General features: G+C 41.7%; 1 protein-coding gene across 2 annotated transcripts in view; it reads right to left on the reverse strand.

The window, feature by feature from the left end:
- Positions 1 to 6,841: 6,841 nt before the first annotated feature.
- Positions 6,842 to 24,395, reverse strand: part of LOC148039064 (Nucleic acid-binding, OB-fold-like protein) — a 105,778-nt gene continuing 88,224 nt past the window's right edge. For both annotated transcript variants that reach the window (XM_087674951.1, XM_087674952.1), the window contains exons 13-14: positions 7,711 to 7,789; positions 6,842 to 7,556 (exon numbers count right to left, since the gene is read on the reverse strand). In XM_087674951.1, coding sequence (XP_087531077.1) covers positions 7,715 to 7,789 — 75 coding nt within the window. In that variant the 3' untranslated portion in view covers positions 6,842 to 7,556; positions 7,711 to 7,714. The remainder of the gene's footprint in view (positions 7,557 to 7,710; positions 7,790 to 24,395) is intronic.

Below are 24,395 nucleotides of genomic sequence, written 5' to 3' on the forward strand. Positions count from 1 at the left end.
ATGCCATCATAGCCACACACTTGGACGTTTCATTTGTAATATCAATAATGAGTCCAGGTCCATAATAAATCAGGAGGAGAAGACTGCCATGGGCAAGGTTCCATATTCATCATGTATGGGTAGTCTCATGTATGCTATCATAGCCACACACTTGGACATTTCATTTGTAATATCAATAATGAGTCTAGGTCCATAATAAATCATGGCAAGAAGCATTGGGAAGCAATGAAAAGTATCTTAAGGTGCTCAAGTGGTATAAGAGATATATGCATATGAGTTGGGAGAAGTAGTAGTGGTATACTTTGATATGTAGACACAAACTGTGCAGGGAATGTTGACAACAAATAGTTAACCACATGATATGTTTTTACCTTGTACGGTGGTGCATTCTCCTAGATAAAACCAAGTGTATAGAAGTGAGATATTACTTTATTTGTCAAGTGCTTGAGGTAAGCAAGTTTGGCTTATCAAAGTTAATACTTATGCTAATCCTATATATTTTCTCACTAAGATTCTACCCTCTAAAAAGTTTGCACATAATAGGAAGTTGATGGGCATTGGGTTAGGGTAACTCACATGTATTACACCTCTCATTCTTTTGTCCCCCCCCCCCCCCCCCCCCTCTTAACGACACATTGGCATATAAGTGGGAGGTTGTTGGGGTAAAGGCCAATGTAGTTGGCCGCCCATCTTACTCACAAACCCTAACTATATATGCACACACTTATTCTTTATTCTTTAAGTGATAAGATAATAAGGCACTCCTCACAAGAGAGCTATTGGAGGTACCACAAACATGGCATCTTCTTGCTCTCTCTCTATGCAATCTCCATTCTCCTTGTAGCTCTAATAAAAGGGTCATATTCTAATCACTACAAGTAATACGGCATGCCTTGCCCTAGTAAGCTTTAAGTCTCACCAATGCTAACAAGTTAAGGCATAAATGTGGATGACCTCTAGGATATCATCACCCTCTATAGTTTTAATAACAACCAAATTGCCATCATCTCCTTTACATATCAAAGAAGGATCATTCACATCTTTAACCAATAGAAGCATGCATTTTTGATACTTTTATAAACATGAAAAAAGGATAAATATCCTCATCCGCATCCAATTTTAGTATCCTGCAAAGCTAATATGCTAGGTTTTCTCATTTTAAATATCCTATTATATACTATCCGAATCTAAGTTGCTCACATCCTAAGAAACACGCATACCAAGAAAACCAAGAAAATTTAAAGGGTTTGGAGCAATAGTTTGGTCCTTCTAAGAAATAATATAGAGAGAGTGAGAATCAAGTTAGAAAGGTGAAAAACCATTTTTGTGGATTTGGATACAGTCTCTAGCATGTTTGTTAAATGGAGATATGAATTGTTCTCTTGCACAATGATATTTGAATTGGTACATACCATGCCCCAAGAATAGGCAAGATTGGATTCATTGGCTACATTACAGTTTTCCTTCACAAAGAAAGGGGGTTATTGAGAAGCCCACAAATGCACAAGTCAGAAAGACACACAATAAACTACTTTGCACATGCTTGCACCTTATCAAGAAGCACTCTCTGAACTAGTATTAATGATGAAGATTAGAGCTTTGCAAACAATGTCCTCATTTCAAGAATAAGGATGAATCTAATCTACTCATTTTGAGGAGCTTCTTATTAGCTCAGCTTAGCAATGGACAAAGTTTCATCAACTATTATGTGACTACCACAATGAACTCTTTGTCTCACCCATGGAGACAAAGGAGATAGAGAGTGAAGAGAAAAGTGATGACGAAGATACACTAATTGAATATGAGTATAGAGAACCTGAGAGATAAGTTTGCAAACTATGATATTGATGGCAAAATGATAGATCAAATCTCAGCTAACCCTAAGCCCTCCAAGGCTAAAATCTTGAACTCTTTGTCTCACTCATGGAGACAAAGGGGATAGAGAGTGAAGAGAAAAGTGATGACAAAGATACTCTAATTGAATATGAGTATAGAGGACTTGAGAGATAAGTTTGCGAAATATGATATTGATGGAAAAATGATAGACTAAATCTCAGCTAACCCTAAGCCCTCCTAGGCTAGAAGCTTGTACATAGATATTGATATCATCGAATTAAAAATTGATATGGAATGATTAGATCACTTAAGAGTCCTAGACCTTCAAAAATCCAAATTTCTACTCAAAGACCTTGTCCCAAATCCTAAAGTATCGAGGATTGAGCAAGATGAAGACTTACCTTTTGATGCTCCATCAATGTCAAAAGACACTAGCTTAGAGTTGGAATGAGATATAGACACAAACCATGAGGCTCCACAGGGATTGCTACTCCAAATTCCAAGCCTAATCTTTCCATCCATTTGAGAAGAAGATAGTCAAGACTACTCATAAGGATGTAGAATCTAACCACAAGATCTTTGGAAGTAGTTCAAGATACTCAAGAAAGGAGATTGAGTCATAGTAATAGTTCGCATTGAGAGATAAGGCAAAGCTAGTGAATCCATAAAAGGACCTACGAAGATGAAAGAGGCGAACCTTGTTAAAAGAGGGAAACACCCTAGGCCAACTTTCATTGCAGATGACCTTGGTGGTGAGGCTAAAGGTAAACTTATCAGCTTAATAGGGATTATCTCCTCAGGTACTAAGATTCTGAAACTTGATGCTAAGCCATTGAAACAAAGACTTTACTGAATGAATCATGTCATGCATACCATGTTTGTGAGGAACATGTTGGGGTGAGCATGCAATGGAATGCGAGACAGAAATAGAGCAAGAGCAGTGTTGAGAGTGAGAGTGAGAGAATCCCAAGATGAGTGTACCAACAAAGTCACACTTAACAAAGAATAAAATGTATTTTTTTATTAGGGTACAAAATAGGATGTATTCACACCCATATAAGTTTATACATACAAAGATTAAGGGACTTTATGCCCAACAACCTCCCACTTAAAGGATCGAAATGGTATCTTCAAGCTAGCAACTCCCACTAATTGGATGCAATGCTCATGTTGGAGCCTTTGTAAGACTCTTAGCGAGAACATCTGTAGGGTTATCTTGGATTTTGACCTTGGTTAGTGTGACAAGACCATCATCCAAGACTTGTCAAAAGAAATGGTACCGAACATCTATGTATTTGGTACATGCATGAAACATGGCATTCTTAGCCAAACATACTACACTCTAACTATCACAACCAAGCACTGGAGTACGTGAAGAGAGACCAAAATCCTTGACCAAAAAAGCCAAGTCAAATAGCTTCCTTAGAAGCTTCTGGGCGGCTGAAATAGCCTCTATAGTACTCAGTGCAATAATTTTTTGCAACCTTGAACATCAAGAGATAGCTCCACCAACTAAAGTAAAGACATACCCACTGGAAGATTTCCTAGCATCAAGATCTCTTGCCATGTTTGAATCATAGAATCCCTGCAACTTGTGTACCCTTTCCATAGCATATACAGTTCTCTTGTATACTTGTGAAGTATCTAAAGATACATTTCACTACTTCCCAATGTGGCTTGCTAGGGTTAGACATGAATCTACTAATAAATCCCATTGCATGAGCAAAGTCATGGCGAGTTGCAACCATGGCATATACCAAAGAACCACAAGCTAATGCATAAGGTATGCCCTTCATAGCACTAGTAGCTGCATTATCCTTTGGGCAATTAGCTTTGCTAAGCTTTGTATATGGTGGTAAAGGCACACCAAGAGGCTTAGGATTAGTCATGCTAAACCTGTCAAGTACTTTGCTCATTACTTGTCCTATGAGAGAAACAACAAGTGCTATTCTCTATCTCTTTTAATTCGCATGCCCAAAATGTGTTCAACTGCCCCCAAAACTTTCATTGAGAAGGCTGAACTCAACTACCTTTTAAGAGTATTCAAAGTACTCTTATGCATTCTTGCAATCAACATGTCATCCACATATAAAACTAGCACAATAAGGCTTCCATCATTAGCTTTTTTAGTGTATAAGCAGTGATCTGCATGACTGCGTTTAAATCCATAGTTGAGCATGAAGGTATCAAACTTTTTATACCATTGTCTAGGGACTTGTTTTAGCCCATATAAGCTACCTTTTAGCTTACAAACCAAATGCTCTTTCCTTGGAATAGCAAAACCTTTGGGCTATTTCATGTACAATTATTCATCCAGGTCACCATGAAGAAAAGCAATCGTTACATCCATTTGATCTAACTCTAAATCCAAGGATGCATTGAGAACAAATAAAACACAGAGGGTAGTTATCTTTACCATTGGTGAAAAAACCTCTTGTAAGTCAATGCCTTCCTTTTGTGTATAAACCTTAACAACCAAACGTGCCTTGTACTTGGGCTTCCCATCAATACATTTCACCTTAACAACCAAACGTGCCTTGTATTTGGGCTTCCCATCAATACATTTCACCTTATAAACCCATTTGTTAGGGACAGCTTTCATATCCTTCAACAAAGGTACAAGCTCCCATGTGTTATTTGTATACAGAGACTTTATCTCTTCCTGCATAGCAAGCTTCCACTTTCTCTTGTTTTCATACGATTCTCTCTCTAAATGTCAGAGGTTCACCTTCATTAGTCAATAAAATGCAATCGAAAGATGGTTGAAACCTCTGTGGCTACCTTTTGATATGTGTAGACCTTCTTACCCAATGATATGTATTGTTAGGCAATGTGTCTACATCCTTAAGTATGTGCACACCATTACCTAGCGGCTGATTTTACGCATTTTTTTTCTAATGTAACATGCTATTTGTACTGTCTTATTCCATCATATGCATCTATTTGTTGCTCTTTATCTTCTGGCTGTAGCACAATAAGTTATTGCTCATTTTCAACATCAAAAGAAACAGATTCTTCAATTGATGGTTGTTGAATGGTTGGTTGTTCATGCTGAAATTTGACCTTTTTGTCAAGGTCATAATGTGTAGCATTTTTTAGCAACTTTGTCTCATTAGATACTATGTCTCGACTATGTACTATCTTTATATATCTTACGAAGCCAAACTCTATAATATATCTCTTCCTCATCTTCATATCCCATGAAGATGCCTTTGATGGATTTCATATATAGTTTAGTCCTCTGATTTACAAGAACATGCACTAAGGCATCACAACTAAAGTACCATTTTAATGCCTCTAGCATTTAGTATAGAGCCCTTATGGACCTTCCAAGATCCACCACCAAAGGTAGTAAAATATCCTCTTATATGAAGCTTCCCAACTGACAATAGACTTTTCTTTATGCCAAATACATATTTGACATTCTATAAAATTAGTTGTTGGTTGTTTTCAAGGGCCAAGTGAATGGTATCTACACTCTCTATCTCACATGTATAGTTATTGCCCAAGTAAAATTTACCTAGGAGACAACTTAAAGTGTATCCAAAAAATGACTCCAAAGAGATAAAACATGAAAAGAGACACCGTTGTCTACTATCTATGCATGAGACTACAACAAGTATCTCTCTAGTGTCAAAGAGCTCTTCAATGACCATACTAGATGCAACATTTGCCTTTGTGATCTCTTTTGAGAGAGAGTTATCATCTTTCTTGTCATCCTTATTTTTCTTTTCTTGTTGTTTCTTTCTTTCTTGCTCTTTCTTATAGAATAGACAATCAAGCTTTTTATGCTCTTTATGTCAACACTGATAGCAAGTAACATCCTATTATTTGCCCTTGTTTTTACTCTTACTTTTGTCTTTATTTGCTACATTATTTCTCCTCTTTGACCTACCTCTAAGATGATAAGCTAAACCACAGCCTTTTTCACTGGACTTTCTTTTGATCTCCGCATTGAAAATAAAGCCCCTAACACCATCATAAGTTAAATTAAGAATGTTGCTTAGTGAAACAATCAAAGACTCCCAACTATCATGTAAAGTCATCAACAAGAAAATAACATTCAATTTATCATTGAAGAGCTGAAAACCAAAGTCTTGCAACAGACTCAAAATCCTTGTGAAAACATTCAAATGCTCAAATGCTGGCTTAGACTCAATCCAACTCCATGTCTATAAAGCTTACGCATGAGATGCATTTGATTTACTGGAATTGTGTTTTCATGAGTATCCATTAACTTTTTGCATATGACATAAGCTGTATCAAGATGCTTAATGTCTGTAAAGTACATAATTAAATACAGTCATTTTAATGTATGCAATGGCCTTCTTGGATCTGCTTGGTCTAAATTGATCTATCGATTGGCTCACCTAGTACACGTGTTTGAAAGATAACAACCTAATATATGTGAGCAAAAAACAAGCTTCAAACAATGTCGCCAGACTGTCTCTTGCCTCGAGAAACGTGCACACAATGCCCCAGCTGCGATACCAGCTTGTTAGAGTAAGTGCACAATGGAATGTGACAAAAATGTAGTAGTAGTAGTGTTGAGAGTGAGAGTGAGAGAATCCCAAGATGACTATACTAGCAAAGTAATGATAAATAAAGAATAAAATGTATTTATATATTAGGGTACAAATAAGGATGTGTTCATATATGTATAAGTTTATACACATGGAATTTAAGAAATTTTATATCCAACTAAATACCAATATTTTCTATCTTAGCATGTATTCTTTTTAGATCCTAAACATGCTTGTGTAGAATATATATAAAGTGACACCAAGATGGTACCATCCTAAAGCTTGTTTGTTCATAATCTAAACACATTGGTGCACGATGCATGCAAACTAGCACCAAAAAGTTACTATTATTTAATGCATATTTACCCCCATCTAACATATACTCCTTGTTAAACGTAAACATGGTGGTGCAAAATGTATACAAACTCGTACCAAGATATTACTAATATCTAATGTAGTTTAAATTTGTTTTTTAAAAATAATTTTATATATTTACATATTTATAAAATATATCTAAAAAATAAGACATTATTTTTTTGATTGTGTATGGATAGAGATGTTGATGTTTTTGTAGGCTATTTAGTTAGGATCACAATAGTTCTTCACAGAATAAATTCTGAATTGCAAGCTCTAGTTTATATAGAGTGGAGGGGGTATATCTTTTGTACAAAAGATTAATGATTCTACAATAATTAAGGTGTTATATGGATTATACAACCATATCAACTATATAAGACAAATTTTTAAATAATAATGCATATAATGCAACGTAATTTTCATGTATTATTTAATCCCACATATCCCTTGTAGAACTTGCATAAACATCTTTATGTTGTAAGCTCCGTAGAGCTGTGAACAAAGGGAACCAAATATTAGATCACACAAGAGCATCTCTTTGTCTACTCCCATGTCCAGCTGATTGTGCTCCCTTTCTTTCTTTCTCCCAACATCATAGAGCTCATGTAGTTTGTAGAAGGACATAATCTTTTGATGGCTTTCACATGTCTCACACGAGGTTCCTGTAGTACCAAGGTTGGGCATACCACCTTCAAATAAATAACAACAATACTCTGTCTGATAATTTGAAGCCAAGACTCCATGACCGCTTCCTCTCGTTTTAGCGATAAGAATGGAAAACTCGCCTTTGCAAAGTTCACATGCTGCTGCTCCTTCGGCATGGAACACTGCTTCCAATCTCTTGAACACAAAACCAGATACGACACAGAAGTTACTCAAACAGGTCAGATGGAGAATGTTGGCAGCCGTTCACGTCTCGGCCCTCATTCTGCAGAGGGCCAAACTGAGTTAATCGCTGGAATCAATCAGCAATTGAATGAAACCTGAAACCTACACAATCAGGACTCTGCTGTCGTGCAAAGTCGTACATGCTCCTTCATTTTCTCTCTATCAAGCGATGTGCGCACAAGAACCTGTGATTAAAAGAATTTGCTGTCACAAACAGATCCAAGCAGCTTTCCTGGGGTGTAAATATATCACAAGCGATTTCCAAAGGTAAGACTTCCGAAAAAGTATCTGTTATCAAGCAAGACCACAAAAGTAAGGGTGGCAGAAAGCTTCGTGGGTAGAGATGGAGGTGGTTGAACACCAGTGACTGATGCAATCCTATGTTGACGTTATCAATCTATCTTTATGTTTGTACTTGTTCTCTCTCTCTCTCTCTCTCTCTCTCTCTCTCCCCATGGAGTTTCATCCGCCGCAGCCTGCTGGTCCATCTTCATGAGGTCCATACCCAACAGTGGTGTTAGAGCAGTGGTGTGGTGGTTTGCTGCGTAGTGTTAGACGAAGAATGAAAAGACGAAATGAGCAGCAGAGATACTGCCCAGTGCTGCCCATGTCACCTCCGAGATCTGTCGCCTCTCATCAGCTGAACACTGCCTAGCTCCGCAACAAGAAGAAGAAGTATTGCACTTCCTGTCTGCACGTGTGCCCTGCACCTGTCCTCCACAACAGACCTGCCTGCTGCCTGTCTGATGTGTTAAGCGCACTGGGTTGGAAGGGCGAATTCCATGTAAAATCACTTGCTGGCAGTTTGTCCATCTCTGCATGTGTTAAGCGCACTGGCTGGCTTGGAAGGGCGAGTCCCACGTAAAACTTCTTGCTGGCAGTTTGTCCATCTCTGCCACGTCTCTACAGCCCCAGCCCATCGCTAATACGCGAATCGCACCCTGCCGAGTGCCAACTGGTCAAATTCGTCATTGTCAGACGTCAGTGTCTACCCCACGTCACCCTTTGGGCGACTTCTAAGTTCTCACCATCCGCAGTAGCCTGTCTCTTACAGCCCATAAACTTAAAAAGGGCGAGCTTCAATCTTTTCAAACATTTTATCACACCTTATTCACACACTTTGTTTAGGGGCATTTTACTTGAAATTGGTACTGTACAATTTTGAGCCAATTGTTCAAAATTTTGTGGACATAATTTCAAGCTTTTTGGATTCGCAACTTCTACCACCAAATTGAAGCATCTGATGAGAATCGAAGACCACCCACGTGCTCACACCTTCGACATCGGGCAAAGAATGACCCGCCAATCATCTAATGCTTGGTGACGCTGCCACAAACAATCGACCCTAACTGTGATGTCCTTGACATTAACATTGAGGAGAGGGATTTTTATCCCTACAAAAATTTAAAAAGTAAAAATTTTAAAAACATAATTTTTTTGAAGTAAGTAAAAATTAGGTGATTAGAATTAGACATTGGTCATGCTCAAGCATGTGGTAAGACCTTTCCATAACTTATAAAATCATTTTGTGGGGTCCTTTGCCCAGATTTTAATTGAAAATGAGTTGTATTTCTTTCTATTTTCTTTCCATCTGATTTACAAATTATGTTTCGAGAGGCATTCTAACCACTTTAGGGATGACCACTAAGTTTATCTAAAAACTATACCCATGTATTTGCCCTCTGGTCATTTGGCCAGTGCCTCTGTCACCAAGATGTGAAATTTTGAGATGCTTTAATCTTGCCAATAACATTTGATTTAGTTATTACTCAAATGTGCAAGGTTGCTTAGCACAAGTGATTCACATGACAAGCACGAGGCCTTCAATTTGCATGCGACCCATGTGGAGAGGGACACAAAGAAGCCCAACTCCCACCATTGAACATGCAAGTATTGCGGAAAGCGCTATACAAGTGGTGCAACTTTGCTTCTTCAACATCTTTCCAAGACGGGGGGGCAAGTTGCTCCATGCAAGGAAATCCCTCAAAATATCACGGAGGAGATTCTTGCCAAGATGAGAAGGGGATCCACAAGAGGAGGAAGTGGCTTATCGGCACCAACTCCTAGGCCTACTAACGAGAAACCATCGAATGTGGGTGTATCTTCAACTGATGCGGGAGAGGTCTCTACCATTGGTGGTGGGGGCTCCACATCTGCATCCGGCTCCAGTAAAAGACAAAGAGCGAAGGCTCATGCGGTGCCGAGAGAATCCTCTCTCTCTCAAGCTCCCGGTCATGTGCATGGATCGGTTGCCTTTCTTAGAGAAAGGCAACAACTTGCAGACATTGAAATTGCACACACAGTGATTGAGTGCAATCTTGCATTCAATATCCTAAAGCAAGAGCAATGGAAGAAGATGGTAAAAGCCATTGCCAATGTGGGTTCATGTGAACCAGTGTCACATATAATGATATGAGGATGAAAAATATTGATAAAGAGAAGGAGAGGATTGATAGAGCCCTTGATCCTATTCAGGCCGTATGGATAAAATATGGTTGCTCCATTCTTATCAACGGATGGAGTGATCGTAAGAAACGGGCATCATGAGTATACTTGTCTCATGTTGACTCGGCACTTACTTTTTGTGGGCCGTAAATACCGGCAAGAGGGGGAGGAAAACGACGGGCGCATTCATCTACCACTACGTTCGACAAGCTATCATTGAGGTATATATTGCCTTTTAAATTTATTTCACTTTCTTTCATTATGATAATTGATTTATGCATAACTATCTATCTTTCTATTCTTATTTCTCTCTAATTTTTTCTTGGGCCCCAAGGTTCCCAATCCCCATCTCTCTTCATTCTTGAATCTTAAAAGTTTCAATGAAAGGCTTAACTCTCTCTTTCTCTCTCTAACCTCCGTATTGTTAGTATACTTGTAATTTGTAAATTGTGGTTGTAGGTGGACCCCTCAAATGTGGTGCAAGTTGTTACCGACAATGCATCGAATTGTCGGCGCATGGGCCGTTTGCTTGAGGCCGAGTTTTCCACGATTATGCAGACTCCATGTGCAAGTCATTGTTTGGACTTTCTCATGGAGGACATTGGAAAGCTCAAGTGGGTGAAAAGGGTGGTCCACAAAGCTACATCAATTATCACCTTCTTCACGGTAAAGGTAAAGGTGCTTCCGATGCATCGTGAGCATAGCACACTGGAGTTGAAGAAGCCTTCTTCAACTCGCTTTGCTTACATGTGGTTATTGCTGGAGCGCCTTTATGAGGTGCGGTTTGCACCTTGCACTAGACAATGGTGTCCACTCTATGAGACAGAGGAGGCCAAAGCCATGCAGTGCTTGTGCCTTAATGAGTAGTTTTGGCAAAAAGTCTGTGCCATTGTCATTGTCGTGATTCCCTTTTATAGGATGTTACGTATGAGTGATTGCAAGGGGTCCACCACGAGCCTTCTCATTCACTTCTTTAGAGCAGCATTGGTGGAGGCACATGCTTGTACAATGATCACAAAGCCTCAGCGTGCACATGTTTTAGAGATAGCAGAGGAGATGGGCATGGATGCATAAGTCCATCCATGGTTTTGCCGCATTGGTACATCTGGCCTACAAGTCACCAGCGGTCATGGATGATAGAGAGTTCTGTTCGAACCAACTTGCTTATTTGACTCGTGTGGTCCCTGTGGATGATCACAATGCAGTGCTGGAGGAGCTAGGATGCTATGCAGATCAGAGAGGGCATGTGGCTTTTGCTTCTTCCACTTGTTGAAGGAGAGAGTCACTTGTGAAGCCTTTATTTTGGTGGCAAAAATTTGGAGACCCATTAGCCCTTAGCCATGAGGGTCCTTGCCTAGGATTGCTCTTTGGGTGCATGTGAGAGAAACTAAAGTGCCTATTCTCTCATTCACACAAAGATTCGCAATCGGCTTAGCACACGATAGTTAGAGCGGCTAGTCTATTGCCACACTAACTTACGCATGATGAGGACTATAATGAGCATGGATAGTCCGAAGCAGGTAAAGTTTAAACACTGAATCATAACATTTAAAATTTGTTGTTTTAAACTTTGAACTTTGAAGTTTATACTTTACAATTTAGACTTTAGTATCTACAATATTACGTGCATCACTGCATTGTGTAGGTGAATGTTAATACATTCAAGTTGGTGGGCGACACTCTTCCGAGTATACATCAGGAGGTGGATGAGAAGGAGGAGATGAGTTTTGCAAAGCTCTATAAAGAGCTTATAGCAGCAGATACTCGTGATATTCACAGTCAGCGTGCTTGTAGGGGACCAAGAGTTCGAGTAGATGGTAGTAGGGGCATGGTTATTTAATGCCCTCCATCATCAAGGACGGGTGGTTCAAGTGACTTGTAGACATATGTAAGGCGGGGCTCTACTAGCTCACATCCTGTGCCTCGTGATGGCATCCCCACCTTGCCTACACAATCACCACCTAGGGAGCCATCATTTCATCATTTGATGATGATGGTAACCTCATCAGTGAGGATGAGTATGAGTGTGTCTTATCATCCGATGCCGAGGAGTCATCTTCAAACTCTCTTAATGAGCACTCAGATGGTTCTGATGATGATGATAGTGATGCCTCATCATAGATTCATAGGTCTCTCACTTTTTTGTATCAGATATACTAGACTGTAGTTGTATCGCATGTTTTGCGCAGCCCATGTGACCGCGATGGTCACCCTCATGTATTTATCTTATTCTCTAATGAAATGGCTATTTCCACTTTAAACATGTATTCTATGATCTATCATTTAATGATTTATAGTTTTTACTATTTAAAAAATCATCTTAAATTTTCTTTCTTACTAATATCGTACCATACCTTATAAAATCATAAGGTACCATTTAATACCGTATTTTATTGTACCGTATCATATCGTATCTTTCGTACCTAACAACTATGTTTGCATCCACTTTTGACATATATATCCTGCAAACACTTGTTTCTTGGAAGCTAATTTGAACTTGTCCCTTTGTTTCTTTGAAGTGTGAGCATAGGCATCACATCCAAACACCCTGAAATAGAAAACATCCCGCTTTAGCCCAACATACACCTCAAAAGGAGTCATACTTGCAATGCCAAAGGTAGGTATGACTTTGAAGCTAGAAACTCCATGAACCACACATCGCGGGTTGTATAGACATCTTGTGAAATAAGATCATATATCATGTACCAATGCAACCAAGAGCTATAACCAACAAACACCTATTTCTTGGAAGCTGCCTCGAACTTATCCCTTGGTTTCTTTGAAATGTGAACATAGGCATCACATTCAAACACCCTAAAATAGGAAACATCCCGCTTTAGCCCAAAATACACCTCAAAAGGACTCATACCTCTAACGACAAAGGTAGGTGACAGAACTTATCTCTTTGTTTCTTTGAAATGTGAACATAGGCATCACATTCAAACACCCTAAAATAGGAAACATCCCGCTTTAGCCCAAAATACACCTCAAAAGGACTCATACCTCTAACGACAAAGGTAGGTGACAGATTTAGAATTTGAACTACACTGGCTACTACTTTGACCCAAAGACACTAAGGTGTCTGCCGATGCTCCATCATAGTTCAAGCCATCTCGATCACACTTATACTATTCTGCTCCACAATACCATTTTCTTCAAGAGTGTTTGTGTTACCACACTCCTTATGAATCCCTCGATCTACACAAAATTCAGACAATTCATTGGAGACAAACTCTCCATCTTTGTAGGATATCACTGTCTTAAGCTTCCTACTTGAACGTTTTTTCTCAAAGATGAGCCAATCCTCAAAATGTGAGAAGGCTTCAGATTTGAGTGCCAGAACATATGCCCATGTCATCCTACTGTAATCATCCACAATCAACATAAAGTAGAGACTCACCTTGAGCGACTTTGTCCTCATCAGTCCATATAAATCTGTAGAAACAAGATTCAAGGGCTCCTTTGCCCTTCTTGAAGCCTTGCTAGAAATCACATCTCTATGTTGTTTACCACGAATGCAAGAGACAAATGGCAGATGGCTCACCCCAATATCTGAAATCAGTCATCAATGTGGGCAGAAAATCAGCTTTAGGACTGTGCTCAGCTTGTGTGAAAACAGCACAGCGTGTGCAGACTACAGTGTGCTCACTACTGAGTACTCAGCCCCATCCTCTCTCTCTCTCTCATCTCAGTGTTTTGGGTCAACATGGTTGGAAAGCAAGGAAAAGAGTGGCAGTTGGTCACTGAATTGCAGAATTTGAAGAATGGACAGCACGCTATGCAGTGCAAATATTTTTCCCACACATGGAATCGTGGCCCCACTCATCTTTGTGCCCACATGTTGGGGCTGATAAATGCTCTCGCGCACTACAAGATGTAAAAGATGCAGTTCATAGATTGCATGTAAGTGCTCCCATGAGTTCACAGGATGCAAGGGATACAAAGGTTTCTGATTTGGGAGATGCATCAAGAAGTGCTAGTGCCAACATGGTTGCTTGTTTTCATGAAGCTAGTGATGCTCATGGAATGATGCCTAAAAGGTGCAAAGCTAATGCTAGGTAAGGCCCCTCGTTTCAAAGTTGTGACATACAAGCAAGGAAAGAGGCATCAATTGCCCTTCATCAATTCTTTTATGCAAAAGATATTCCTCATTGGAAGGTGAGGAGTCCTTACTTTCTTGACATGGTGAAGGCAATTGGAAATGTTGGCAAGGCCCCTTCATACCATCACTTGCACAATAAAGAATTGGATGATGAGATCAAATGTGTGCAAATAGATTTTCTTGATCTTAGAGAGAAATGAAAAAGATATGATTGTAGCATTGTTTGTGATGGATGGTTTGATGCACGTCGTCAACCCATTATCAATGTAATGGTTTCATACATGTTTGGTTCCATATTCTTGTGATCAGTTGATACAAGTGGTGAGTACAAGTCAGGAGAATATATCTTTGAAATTCTTAAGGGTGCCATTTTTTAAGTGGGGCCTCAAAATGGAGTCCAAGTGTGCCTGGACAATGCAACCAATTGTGTTCTTATTGGTCACTTGGTTGAGCAAGATTGGCCAATCATTTTTTTCACCCATCGCACATGCCATTGCCTTGATTTGTTGTTTGAGGATATTGGAGAACTTTCTTGGGTGAAGCTTGTTTTGGAAGAAGCTGAGAAAGTGGTGACATTTGTCACACGAAAAATTAAAGCTCTTGCTTTATATAGAAAGTTCAATTCAAAAGAATTGCTTAAATCATCACAAACTTGGTTTGCATATATGTTTATCATTTTGGCAAACATGTAAAGTGAGAAAAAGTACTAAGGCTTTGCAAGTTTCATCTATTGTCTTGGGTTCTTTATTTAAGACCAATGCCAAGATAATTGTGAAGCTATGTAGTCCAATTTTAAAGATTTTGTGTCTTGCTGATAGAGAGGGTGCCTCCATGGGGTTGGTGTACGAGCTCATTGATTGCATGATAGAAAATATTGAAAGTCTTGAGGTTTTTGATGCTTCCAATCCACAACAAGTCAAGGCACTTTGTGTAGACCAATGGAACATGATGCACTCTCCATTGCGTACTACTGCTTTTGTGCTCCATCCTATTTGGAGAGCAAAGAATCCTAACAATTGAATGTGTTTCAAACTATGATGTAAGTGCCCAAGGGGAGTTACATGATGAAGTGGATAAATTAGGTGCATTTGTGTGTCCTATTGCAAAGGATGAGAAGAGGATGTATCAAGGTGTAAAATGGTGGGAGACTTTTGGGGTAGAGACACAAAATTTGGAGCACTTGGTACTTCGGATATTGTCTCAAGGCACTTGTGCTTCACCATGTGAGAGAAATTGGAACACTTTTTCTCTCATTCATAGGAAGAAAAGAAACAAGCTTAAGCCAAAGAATACAAGAAGCTTGTTTTTATATACACCTATTTACGTCTCATAAGCAAGTTGAAAGAAAGAGGATTTGAGAATATAGAAGTGACCTTGGAAATGCTAAACAAGGAAAAGGATGATGAAAGGCAGCTTGCTTTGAAAGAAATGAGGGAGGAAGATTATGAAAATTCAGCTTTGTGGTAGTGGGTGCATTGAGTGCTGGTACCTCTAGTGTGCCACAAGATGAGGTGGAGGATGAGGATGAGGAGAATGATGTTGGAGATGAAAATGACTCATGAGTCAACTTGAGTAGCACATGATACAACAAGTCTACAATCTGGACTCTTGACCCTTGTCTCTTCAATCTCTTGGGTTTTCTCTAGTGTCTAGAGTACTATGATGTATTATGAGTCATGACATTTTGTGACCATGGTGGGCTGGTTATAATTTACGAGTCAATGAGTCATAACCTTTTGTGATCTTTGTGGGCTGATTATAATCCCAGAATTCATACAGTCCCCTTGTCAAATTTCATTGTCTTTCATGCTTGTTTTTCAAAGTGTAAGCTTTGAAATGTCTACAATTCATATTAAGGTTCAACTTATCATTCTTATATTTTTCTAGTCTTTTAAGAAAAAAATCAGAGCAATGTATGATTTCAGCCCAGGGGTCTGAATCTACTTTAGTCATACTTTCATATCGTACACGTATGGAAGTATGAGACGTATGTTATCAACTATGAGCCCAAGTACTCAAGGGTGTCGATGAAGAGGGATGAAGTAGTAAGGTGGTGAAGAACCACTGGTGGAGACAGCTCATGATCCGCCCAGGTGTGCTCTGCACAATAGAGCAAAATGCCTAGGATATTGAAACCAAGAAAGGAAAGATGTGCATTCCATGTCTCCAACCCAAAAAGGACCGGTGGAAACTTGCATGTTAGCATCAAGAGAGATGTGGCAAGATCCACCTCGAGAAAAATGCTAGGATTATGAAACCATGAAAGGAAAGGTGTGCATTTCATGTCTTCAGCCCAAAAAGGACCAGTGGAAACTTGCATGTTAGCTCTACATTGAAACACAAAACCTTGCAAAAGAGATCAAAATCCGCAAAACAGAGGTTGGTAGGGAGATGCTCCAAAGTATAGGCAGCTGAGGCTATTTGTGTGCCACATGCCCAATAGCCACTAGGGCAAATGGAGCAAATGGGGCAGCAATGGGAGACGTAGCCCCATGGGATTGCCTAGTAGGAATGGAGATAGGCGTAGCGGTCTGCTAAGATTTCTTAGGAGGAAGATCCTAGGGCCTGGCCATGGTACAACACTCCTCGTCCACATGGCCTGATCTCTAGTAGTGTGTGCAAAACCTATTTTTCCTAGGGAGTTGTTGCCAATTAGGTTTAGTTTCTTTGGTTCGGTCCAAGGAAGGGATGTCACCCTTATTTTGGCTTGCCTTTGCATCTTGTAAGTTATTGCCATCATTGATTTTCCCTTGTGAAGAAGAGGTAACCAAATCCATCTTTGCATAAGAGTATATGTAGAACTTCTTGTGGACTTAATCGTGCAATCTCACATAATGCAAGCACTAATGCTTGAACTCATAGAAGGTCGCCAATTGGGGCAACAAGATAATGTACTGAATAAAATAGAAATATTTTTCAAGCAGCTCGTTTAAAAAGAATATAACCTGATTGCCATCTGACTTTTGGGAGCTAGTAGTGGCAAACTCAACGAGTAATTGCAAATATTTGGCCAACTTGACTATCAGATTATCCCCTTCCTTAATGGAAAACCCCTAAAACTCAAAGTCAAGATTGATACATCAAGTGTAATCTTCACCACATAGCACTCAATGAGATGACTTCAATGCTCAAATGCGAGGAGAAATGTTGTGATTGAGAATTAAACTCAAGAAGTAACTATTGCATTAACTCAACATTGATTGTGGCATTGCGGGATCTCCATTGACGAATGTGCTCACAGCAAGCTACTAACAAAGGCTCTAGACCAATGACAAGGTCCCAAAGTCCCTCACATTCAAGCACTTATTGCATGAAGTTCGACCAAGTGGTGAAATCCGACATACTAAAACAAGTCTTATCCGTGAAGGCATTCTTGGCCATAGCAACAAGAGTGGTAGTGCTATAGGAGGGAAAAGATGGGTAGGGTGGGTAGGGTAGGAAAGTGGAGTACACTCGGAAATTAATCCCACAATACCCACCATGCATGTGAAAAGTGTGCACAATGGATCCAAATGTGGGCATGGGCATGGTGACCACATGAGGAGACTATGGAGGAGGGATAGGGACATGTGGAGCAAAGGAAGGAAATACCTGCATAAGTGTGACCAGGGAGTGTGTGATGGTGCAACATAAGCAAGGATGGAAATCCCTGCGTTTGAGAGGTTGATAGATGAGGATGTGAGTGTCCAGGGGTAGTGAGGGGGATGCCCATCACAATCGTCCTAGGGTGAAAAGAAGTGCTCACGTGTGGGTATGTGCAAGGCATAGTGTTAAATAGTGGCATTCCCCCTAATGATGTACCGAGGTGCAAAGGAGTAGTGAAGTGACGGTAGGTAAAATATGGTGTGGAGAAAGAAAAAGTGCTAAGAGCCGAAATGAAGCATCCAACTCCTAGTGTGTTGGATGCGGAATTGGAGTGTAATTCTAAGTTTTGGAGTGAGGAAGAGAGGAAATTGAGGTGTGGATTAGAAGGGGGTGGGATGGAAGGGATTTGAGAAGAGTGGTTTATATGCTCAAATGAAATAGAAGATATAGATATACTTGATAAATGATGTTTGCTTTGAGAGCCCTCTCTATTGAAGTTTACATATCGAAAATCATCCAGATCCTACACACCAAAAGGAGAAACAAGAGAGGGTTTTGATTCATACAACTCAAAGGGGTTGTACGAACCTGACACTGGGCCTAGCTGAAATGAAGAAGATGGGTTTCTAGTAATCCCAAATGTCGTATGTCCTCCATGATCGGAGAGGTGACCCGTGAACATAGAGAGAGAGAGACAGAGAGAGTATATTAACGTCTCTAAAAGGCCAATGTGGCCTATGAGACCAAAGCAGTACATACAATGATGGTGTGTTTCTCATCTGGAATGAGAAAAAGATGAAAAACATGCCTATATGACTGAAAAAGAATGAAATAGTGTCCTATAAAAGGGAAACATGTCAGTGATCTGAAAGTGAGAGTAGAGAAAGGAAAACTCTCCATCAATGATACGTCTGTTCTCTAGGGAGGTGTATCTCTGCATGGCTGAGGTGTCTCGGCATCTGTCTCCTGTGGCGCTCAATGATGGCTTTAATTTGTCTCTGGTGTGGATGTCTAGGTCTTCGTCCGGGTGGACGTGGAAGCATAGACCGGCTAAGTGCCACTGCTCTATCCAAAGGGACACCTACAGAAGATGAGGTCCAATGATGTACTCCTGTAAGCTGTGTGGCAGTAGTAGTGGTATCTGCCATACTCTGTCGTGTATCAGTGAAAAAGTCAATGACTGCTCTCTGTCTATGTGAACCGAGCTGTGGGGGCCTCCTACTCCATAGAATTGTTGCTCTGCGCCTCTGGAGCTCCAAGAGGGAAAATCCCAAGCATCTCTGATCCTCAAACTGCATGATCCGTCTTAGGGGTCCAAAACCCTCTCGAAATAGAGAATGGTATCTACCTCGTATGCCATAATATACAGTGCATCGGCAGATATAGTGTTCCTCTATCTCTGGCTCTCTGTCGCATAGTGGGCATATGCGTTCTTCTGTCTATATACCCTCCCATCTGCCTGTCTCAATCCTCAGGTGGTGGGATGAGGTGCGGATCTGACCAATAACTGTGCGTAGTCCATGAGGCAACTGTGTGTCCATGTAATTGGGTCGGGTGATGAGACCATCCTCAGATACTTGAAGGAAGTGGGTCTGGTAGTGTGCCATCCTCGTGCCATGGGGGGAGGGGGGTCTTTCTATTTCTAGTCTACTCAGGTATTCCCGCTTCTTTTTGCGTACCAACCGTCTAAAGAGTGTTCGAGCATGCTTATGTGTACATATGCCAAGTGCCATCTCTCGCTGAAAATGTGCTCGTGTCTCTCTGCACTCATCGTCATACCAACCTCTCTGTGGGGCATTACCTTGTGGAGGTTTATCTAATGGTATAGTGTGTGGGAAAGCGTATGCTGCTGAAGTGTATTATCTCGGCCAACTGTCCTGTAAACTCATCTAGAGAGGCTTGTGTGTCTAGCTCCCTCAATGTATCTCGCACAGTAGTGTTGTATATGTGTGAGGTCGCTTCCACAAAATCATAGCGTGGTAATTTTGGTATGTGTGACTGTGCTTCGTGTATATGCCCATATTGCATTGTGAAAGCTAGAATAGCATGGTCTGCTACTAATCCAATTGGTCTATCTGAGATTTCAAAGCTTTTTATGTCAGGTAGCAAGTTGGGTGATTCAATCAAATAGTCCACTGTGCTTGACCCTTTCTTGTTATTCCAACATGTGAAACCATTAGATCTTGGCCACTGTGGTAGCCCGTTAAGGATGGCCAAACCATGTGCACTTCCCAATGCCAGTAGATGTATTCCATATTCTGTTATCTCTCTATCTTGGGCTGATCTAACTAATCCCACTTCATCTAATGCAATATCTCTGAATATCTCATCACTAGTGTCAAAGAAAGCAGATTGGTTGTTTCCTGTGCGTGCATTAAAGTCTCCTGCTAGTAGAACATCCCCAATTCTCATGTATCCCATTATGTCCGCATATAGTGGTGTATACGGAGATGCCTCTTTAGGGGCAAACTTAGAGTATGCAGGGGGAAAATAGCATATGGCAATATACATGTCTCGAGTTCTGCTTGTACGTAACCTGATCCACATGTATATTGCCTCTACATCTCTATATACCACTTGGACTATATCTCGGAGCTCTTCCCTAAATAGAATTGCCACACCTCCTGATCCCCTCGTCCCTCTAGGCTGCCTAGGCTGAGGGCGATATACACTTTCCCATCTATATCCATATACATCAGGTAGACGACTGTCTTTACATTGATGTGTCTCAGTATACATAGCAATGTCTATTCCTTTGAAAGTATCCTCAAAATAACCTGCATTTGTCTTAAGGGAGCCATTGCAATTCCACAGTGTGAACTTCAGGGTCTTATAGGCCGCGCACCGTCATGCCGTCCTTTTCTCTGTGATGATGACTCTTTCATCTTTGTATACAGCCCATTTACTTGCTTTCCGTGCCTCTAGAACACGTGGCATATTTTCCCTCCTGTGGGCTAATTGGGCTGGGGTGAGGTCTTCATCTAGGTAGATCTTTTCTCCTTTCAGAGCGATTCTCTTGGAGAGGAAGGCTCTCTTCTTTTCCAAGTCTCCAAACTTCAAGATTAGGACTTGTGTTTTTGTGTCAGCTTTCCCGACTCGCCAAGCCCCAATGATGGGTACATCTGTAGCCCCAATTTTGGTGGCAAGAGCTGTAGCATCTTCAATTGGGGAGCTTTTCTCATCTAGTCCAACCAATCTTACGTGGAGTGCGCGTGCCCGTCTTTTTGTCTCTTCTTCCAAGGTGGCATTCATAACTTCCACTTTGTTGCCATGCATTCCTTTGTTCTTTTTTGCCACATCTATCCATTCTGCATTTTCTTTGATGGTATTCTCAACATTCTCCATTTTCTTTTGGGTGCCTTCCACCACACTTGCGTAGGTGTGCATATCCTTTTTTAAAACATCCATTTCTTTTTGTAGTTCCGGTGTGGTTTGTGGTTCCTTTTGTGCGTCCAGTTTCTTTTTGCATTCCTCTAGTTCTTCTTGTAGATTAGAGATCATTGAGTCTTTCTTTACCATGTGTGCATCCAATGTTTGTTGCATCTCCTTTTTTAGTTCTTCCATCATTTCAGCTCGAACCCGCTCTTGTATATCCTTTTCCATTTCCTTCCTCATGGTACGTATTTCAGCACGGAGTATGGTCAACATCTCCTCATATAGTGTTTCATTAATTTTGCGGGATGTCTTCCCATATCTATTCGACCCTGGAGAGACATTCCAATCTCGGGTTTTACGCCCATAGGTTTTGTATCTCGTGTTCTTTGGCGGTGTATGAAACATTGTCTCCATGGTTGGTTTTGTGATTCCTTCATTGTCAGTTTCTTCCATCATGATTATAGTATGTGCTATAGCATAAAACTGTTTACAGTCTGAGTGGAGTAGTAAACCAGTAACATAAACTATCACTCTAGTATGAACTGTCAGTATATCATAAACTGTCGATGTGATTGCATCATAAGATATGACTATAGCATGAACTGTCAATGTCGCATAAAACTATCGATCTCACATAAAACTATCACTGTAGCATGAAATGTTAATGTGCGTCAGTTTGAAATCACGCAGGTCTCCAATCCACACAGCATGCAAGGTTCACATCAGTCTGAGTACATCTGCAATCTCAATACATTCACAGTGTCTGCATTCATGTCAGTCTGAGAGAGTCTACAGATTTCTTATACAGTCACAATCACGACCCAAAACTGTCCCATCAGTCCTTGCGTATCTCTGCAGATATTGCTCACAAGACCCACCACTGTTTACTACAGGTACATCCCGTCACTGTTCATTTAGTGCTCATTCGTCACTGTTGCCACAGTACATTCGTCAATGCTGCCACAACACTCATTCGTCAGAGCATTACTGTCTCGCATCACGCTTGCATTACTGATGACGTATCCTGCATCAGACTTGACAACCCATCACGTCAGAGCATCACACAGCAGCCGTCACGTCAGCATCACACGTTACGCCAGGCACACGTCCCCGTCATGTCAGCGTCACACAGAAACCGTCACGTCCGTCAGCATTCGCTCATCACACGCCCGCCAGCATTCGTCCGTCACACGCCTGTTAGCACACGCCCGTCAGCATTTGTCTGTCACACGCCCGTCAGCATTCGTGAGTATTCGTCCTTCACACGCCCCGTCACACACCCGTCAGCATTCACCCGTCAGCATTCGCTCGTCACACGCCCCTCAGCATTCGCCCGTCAATAAGAGAGAGAGAGAGAGAGAGAGAGAGAGAGAGAGAGAGCGCGAAGGAGACAGTGAAATGCAGAAAATCTGTAGTGTAGTATGTTGTATAGGAGTGCAGAAATATACACCGCTGTAGACAGAATATTTGCATGTGTCTCCGCCTTGAGAACCTCGATCTCCGTCAGCCCGGGTGTTGTCAATCTCTTTTTTTTTGCAAATAAAGTGTGGCTAATTATATTACTTCAGAAAAAACTGAAAACAAAGAAGTGTTCATGCTCAATAAACTAGTTGGAGCTGATAATGAGTTACAGATATGTCAAGTGTACAAGCCTCTCAAGGCAGTCTGGGGGGAATGGGGGCAAGAAGTCATGGAGGGGGGATGTATTGCCATCTGGGGCTGCCTGCCTGCATCACGAAAAATAGGTCCCGGCCGCCCCAAGTGCGTAGGAAATGACATTGGAGCTTCTGACGACCCTGGACCCGCCCTGCACCTGATCCCATCGGCCGCGGAGGGAGTGGATGATGGAGGTCTAGAACTTTGCTAAGGTCGCCTGTACTGAGAGTCTCTCTCCGCCGAAAGCCTCCTGACACCGCACCTTCTAGATATGCCAACCAATAAGACTACCTATGATCTCCCATACCTCAGAGCGGTCTGCTGTGGCCTCCAATACCTGGCGGATGGGTAGAGCCTCTAAGCCGACCACTGCACACGACCTTGCCTCGATAATGAATATCGTGTCTTGCATTCCGGCCTCATACAGAAGGTGACGGTCCTGGCTAACCGCCTGCCAAGAAAGCTCCCCATGAGATACATCCAAGATTGGGTGCTCTACAGCGAAGGATCCGACATGCTCCTCTCCATATGAGTTTCGCCGCCTCACATGACCAAAGGCAATGCTTTGGGGTTTCTAGAGACTGCTGTGTGCAATGCTTACAACCTCTCTCCTTTTGCCTTTGGGCAAGCCAGCTTCCCACTGCCAAGTCTCCCATGTGCCACTAGCCATAAAAAATACGATACCCTCCTCGGTCTCCAGCCATTCCATAGGTGGCGCCAGAAGGTTCGTTGGAAAGGCTCCGTGATGCTTTGCTCCGCCCAGTGCCTGCTACATGACGGCGCCCAATCCATATCCTCCTGCATCAGTGCGTGTCTGCCAATCTTAGTAACGTACTCCAGGAACCTCGGTGGCTTCTTGGCAACCGCAGTGGCCGGCCATAGCCACTCTCTCAGATCCCACTCTGGCTCATCAAGTGGCTTGCCCTCCCAGATCCAGAGGCGCTACTTCGTGAGCTCTTGCCAAAAGATAAAAGGGTCTAGCCGCCATGTCTTCCCCTAAAGGCCAATCACCCGGATCCTCTTCCATGAAAGGACAGCTATCCCCTCATCCTGCTACCCTCTGTCAAAAGCCAGGCGCCCCCCCCCCCCCCCTGTATGGTGAAGAAGGTCCTAGGTGGAGCGCCGCCCACTCTACCTACCACCTATGAGGGGATGCCTGCAGGTGAAAACCTAGTGGCCCATACCTCCTAGGGCTCTATCGACTCTCGTATCAGGGGAGCAAGACACTCTTGAGTTATTGTTGCATCTATCTTACTTCTCCTCAAATCCACCCCTCTTTGGCAGCCTGATACTTGTTGCAGCACCTCCTTGTCCACCATCCTGTACACCTCCCGCCATGTTTTGATGGTACAAGCCGGGCCAGCCTTCCAACCAGCCCACTGGATGTGGCGGCACTCGCCAATCTGTGCCCCTTCTCAATCCCTAACCTAGGGGTTCCAAATCACTGGCTGACGGTCTATCTCCTCCTGGCAGCCTTGGGGGCTCTGGATTAGGGCCTAACGGAGGCCTTGCCACACACGGAGCAAGCTGAGTAGGAAAGGTAATCTAGGGAAGGTGATCTGGGCTGACATGAAGATCCATCTTAGGGACGGCCTCCACTCACCGCCAAGCCTCAATCTACAATCCTG

The sequence above is a fragment of the Lygodium microphyllum genome, chromosome 3 (assembly GCF_053477565.2).
Source record: "Lygodium microphyllum isolate KBCC chromosome 3, Lygodium_microphyllum_v1.1.10, whole genome shotgun sequence".
Lineage (NCBI taxonomy): Eukaryota > Viridiplantae > Streptophyta > Polypodiopsida > Schizaeales > Lygodiaceae > Lygodium > Lygodium microphyllum.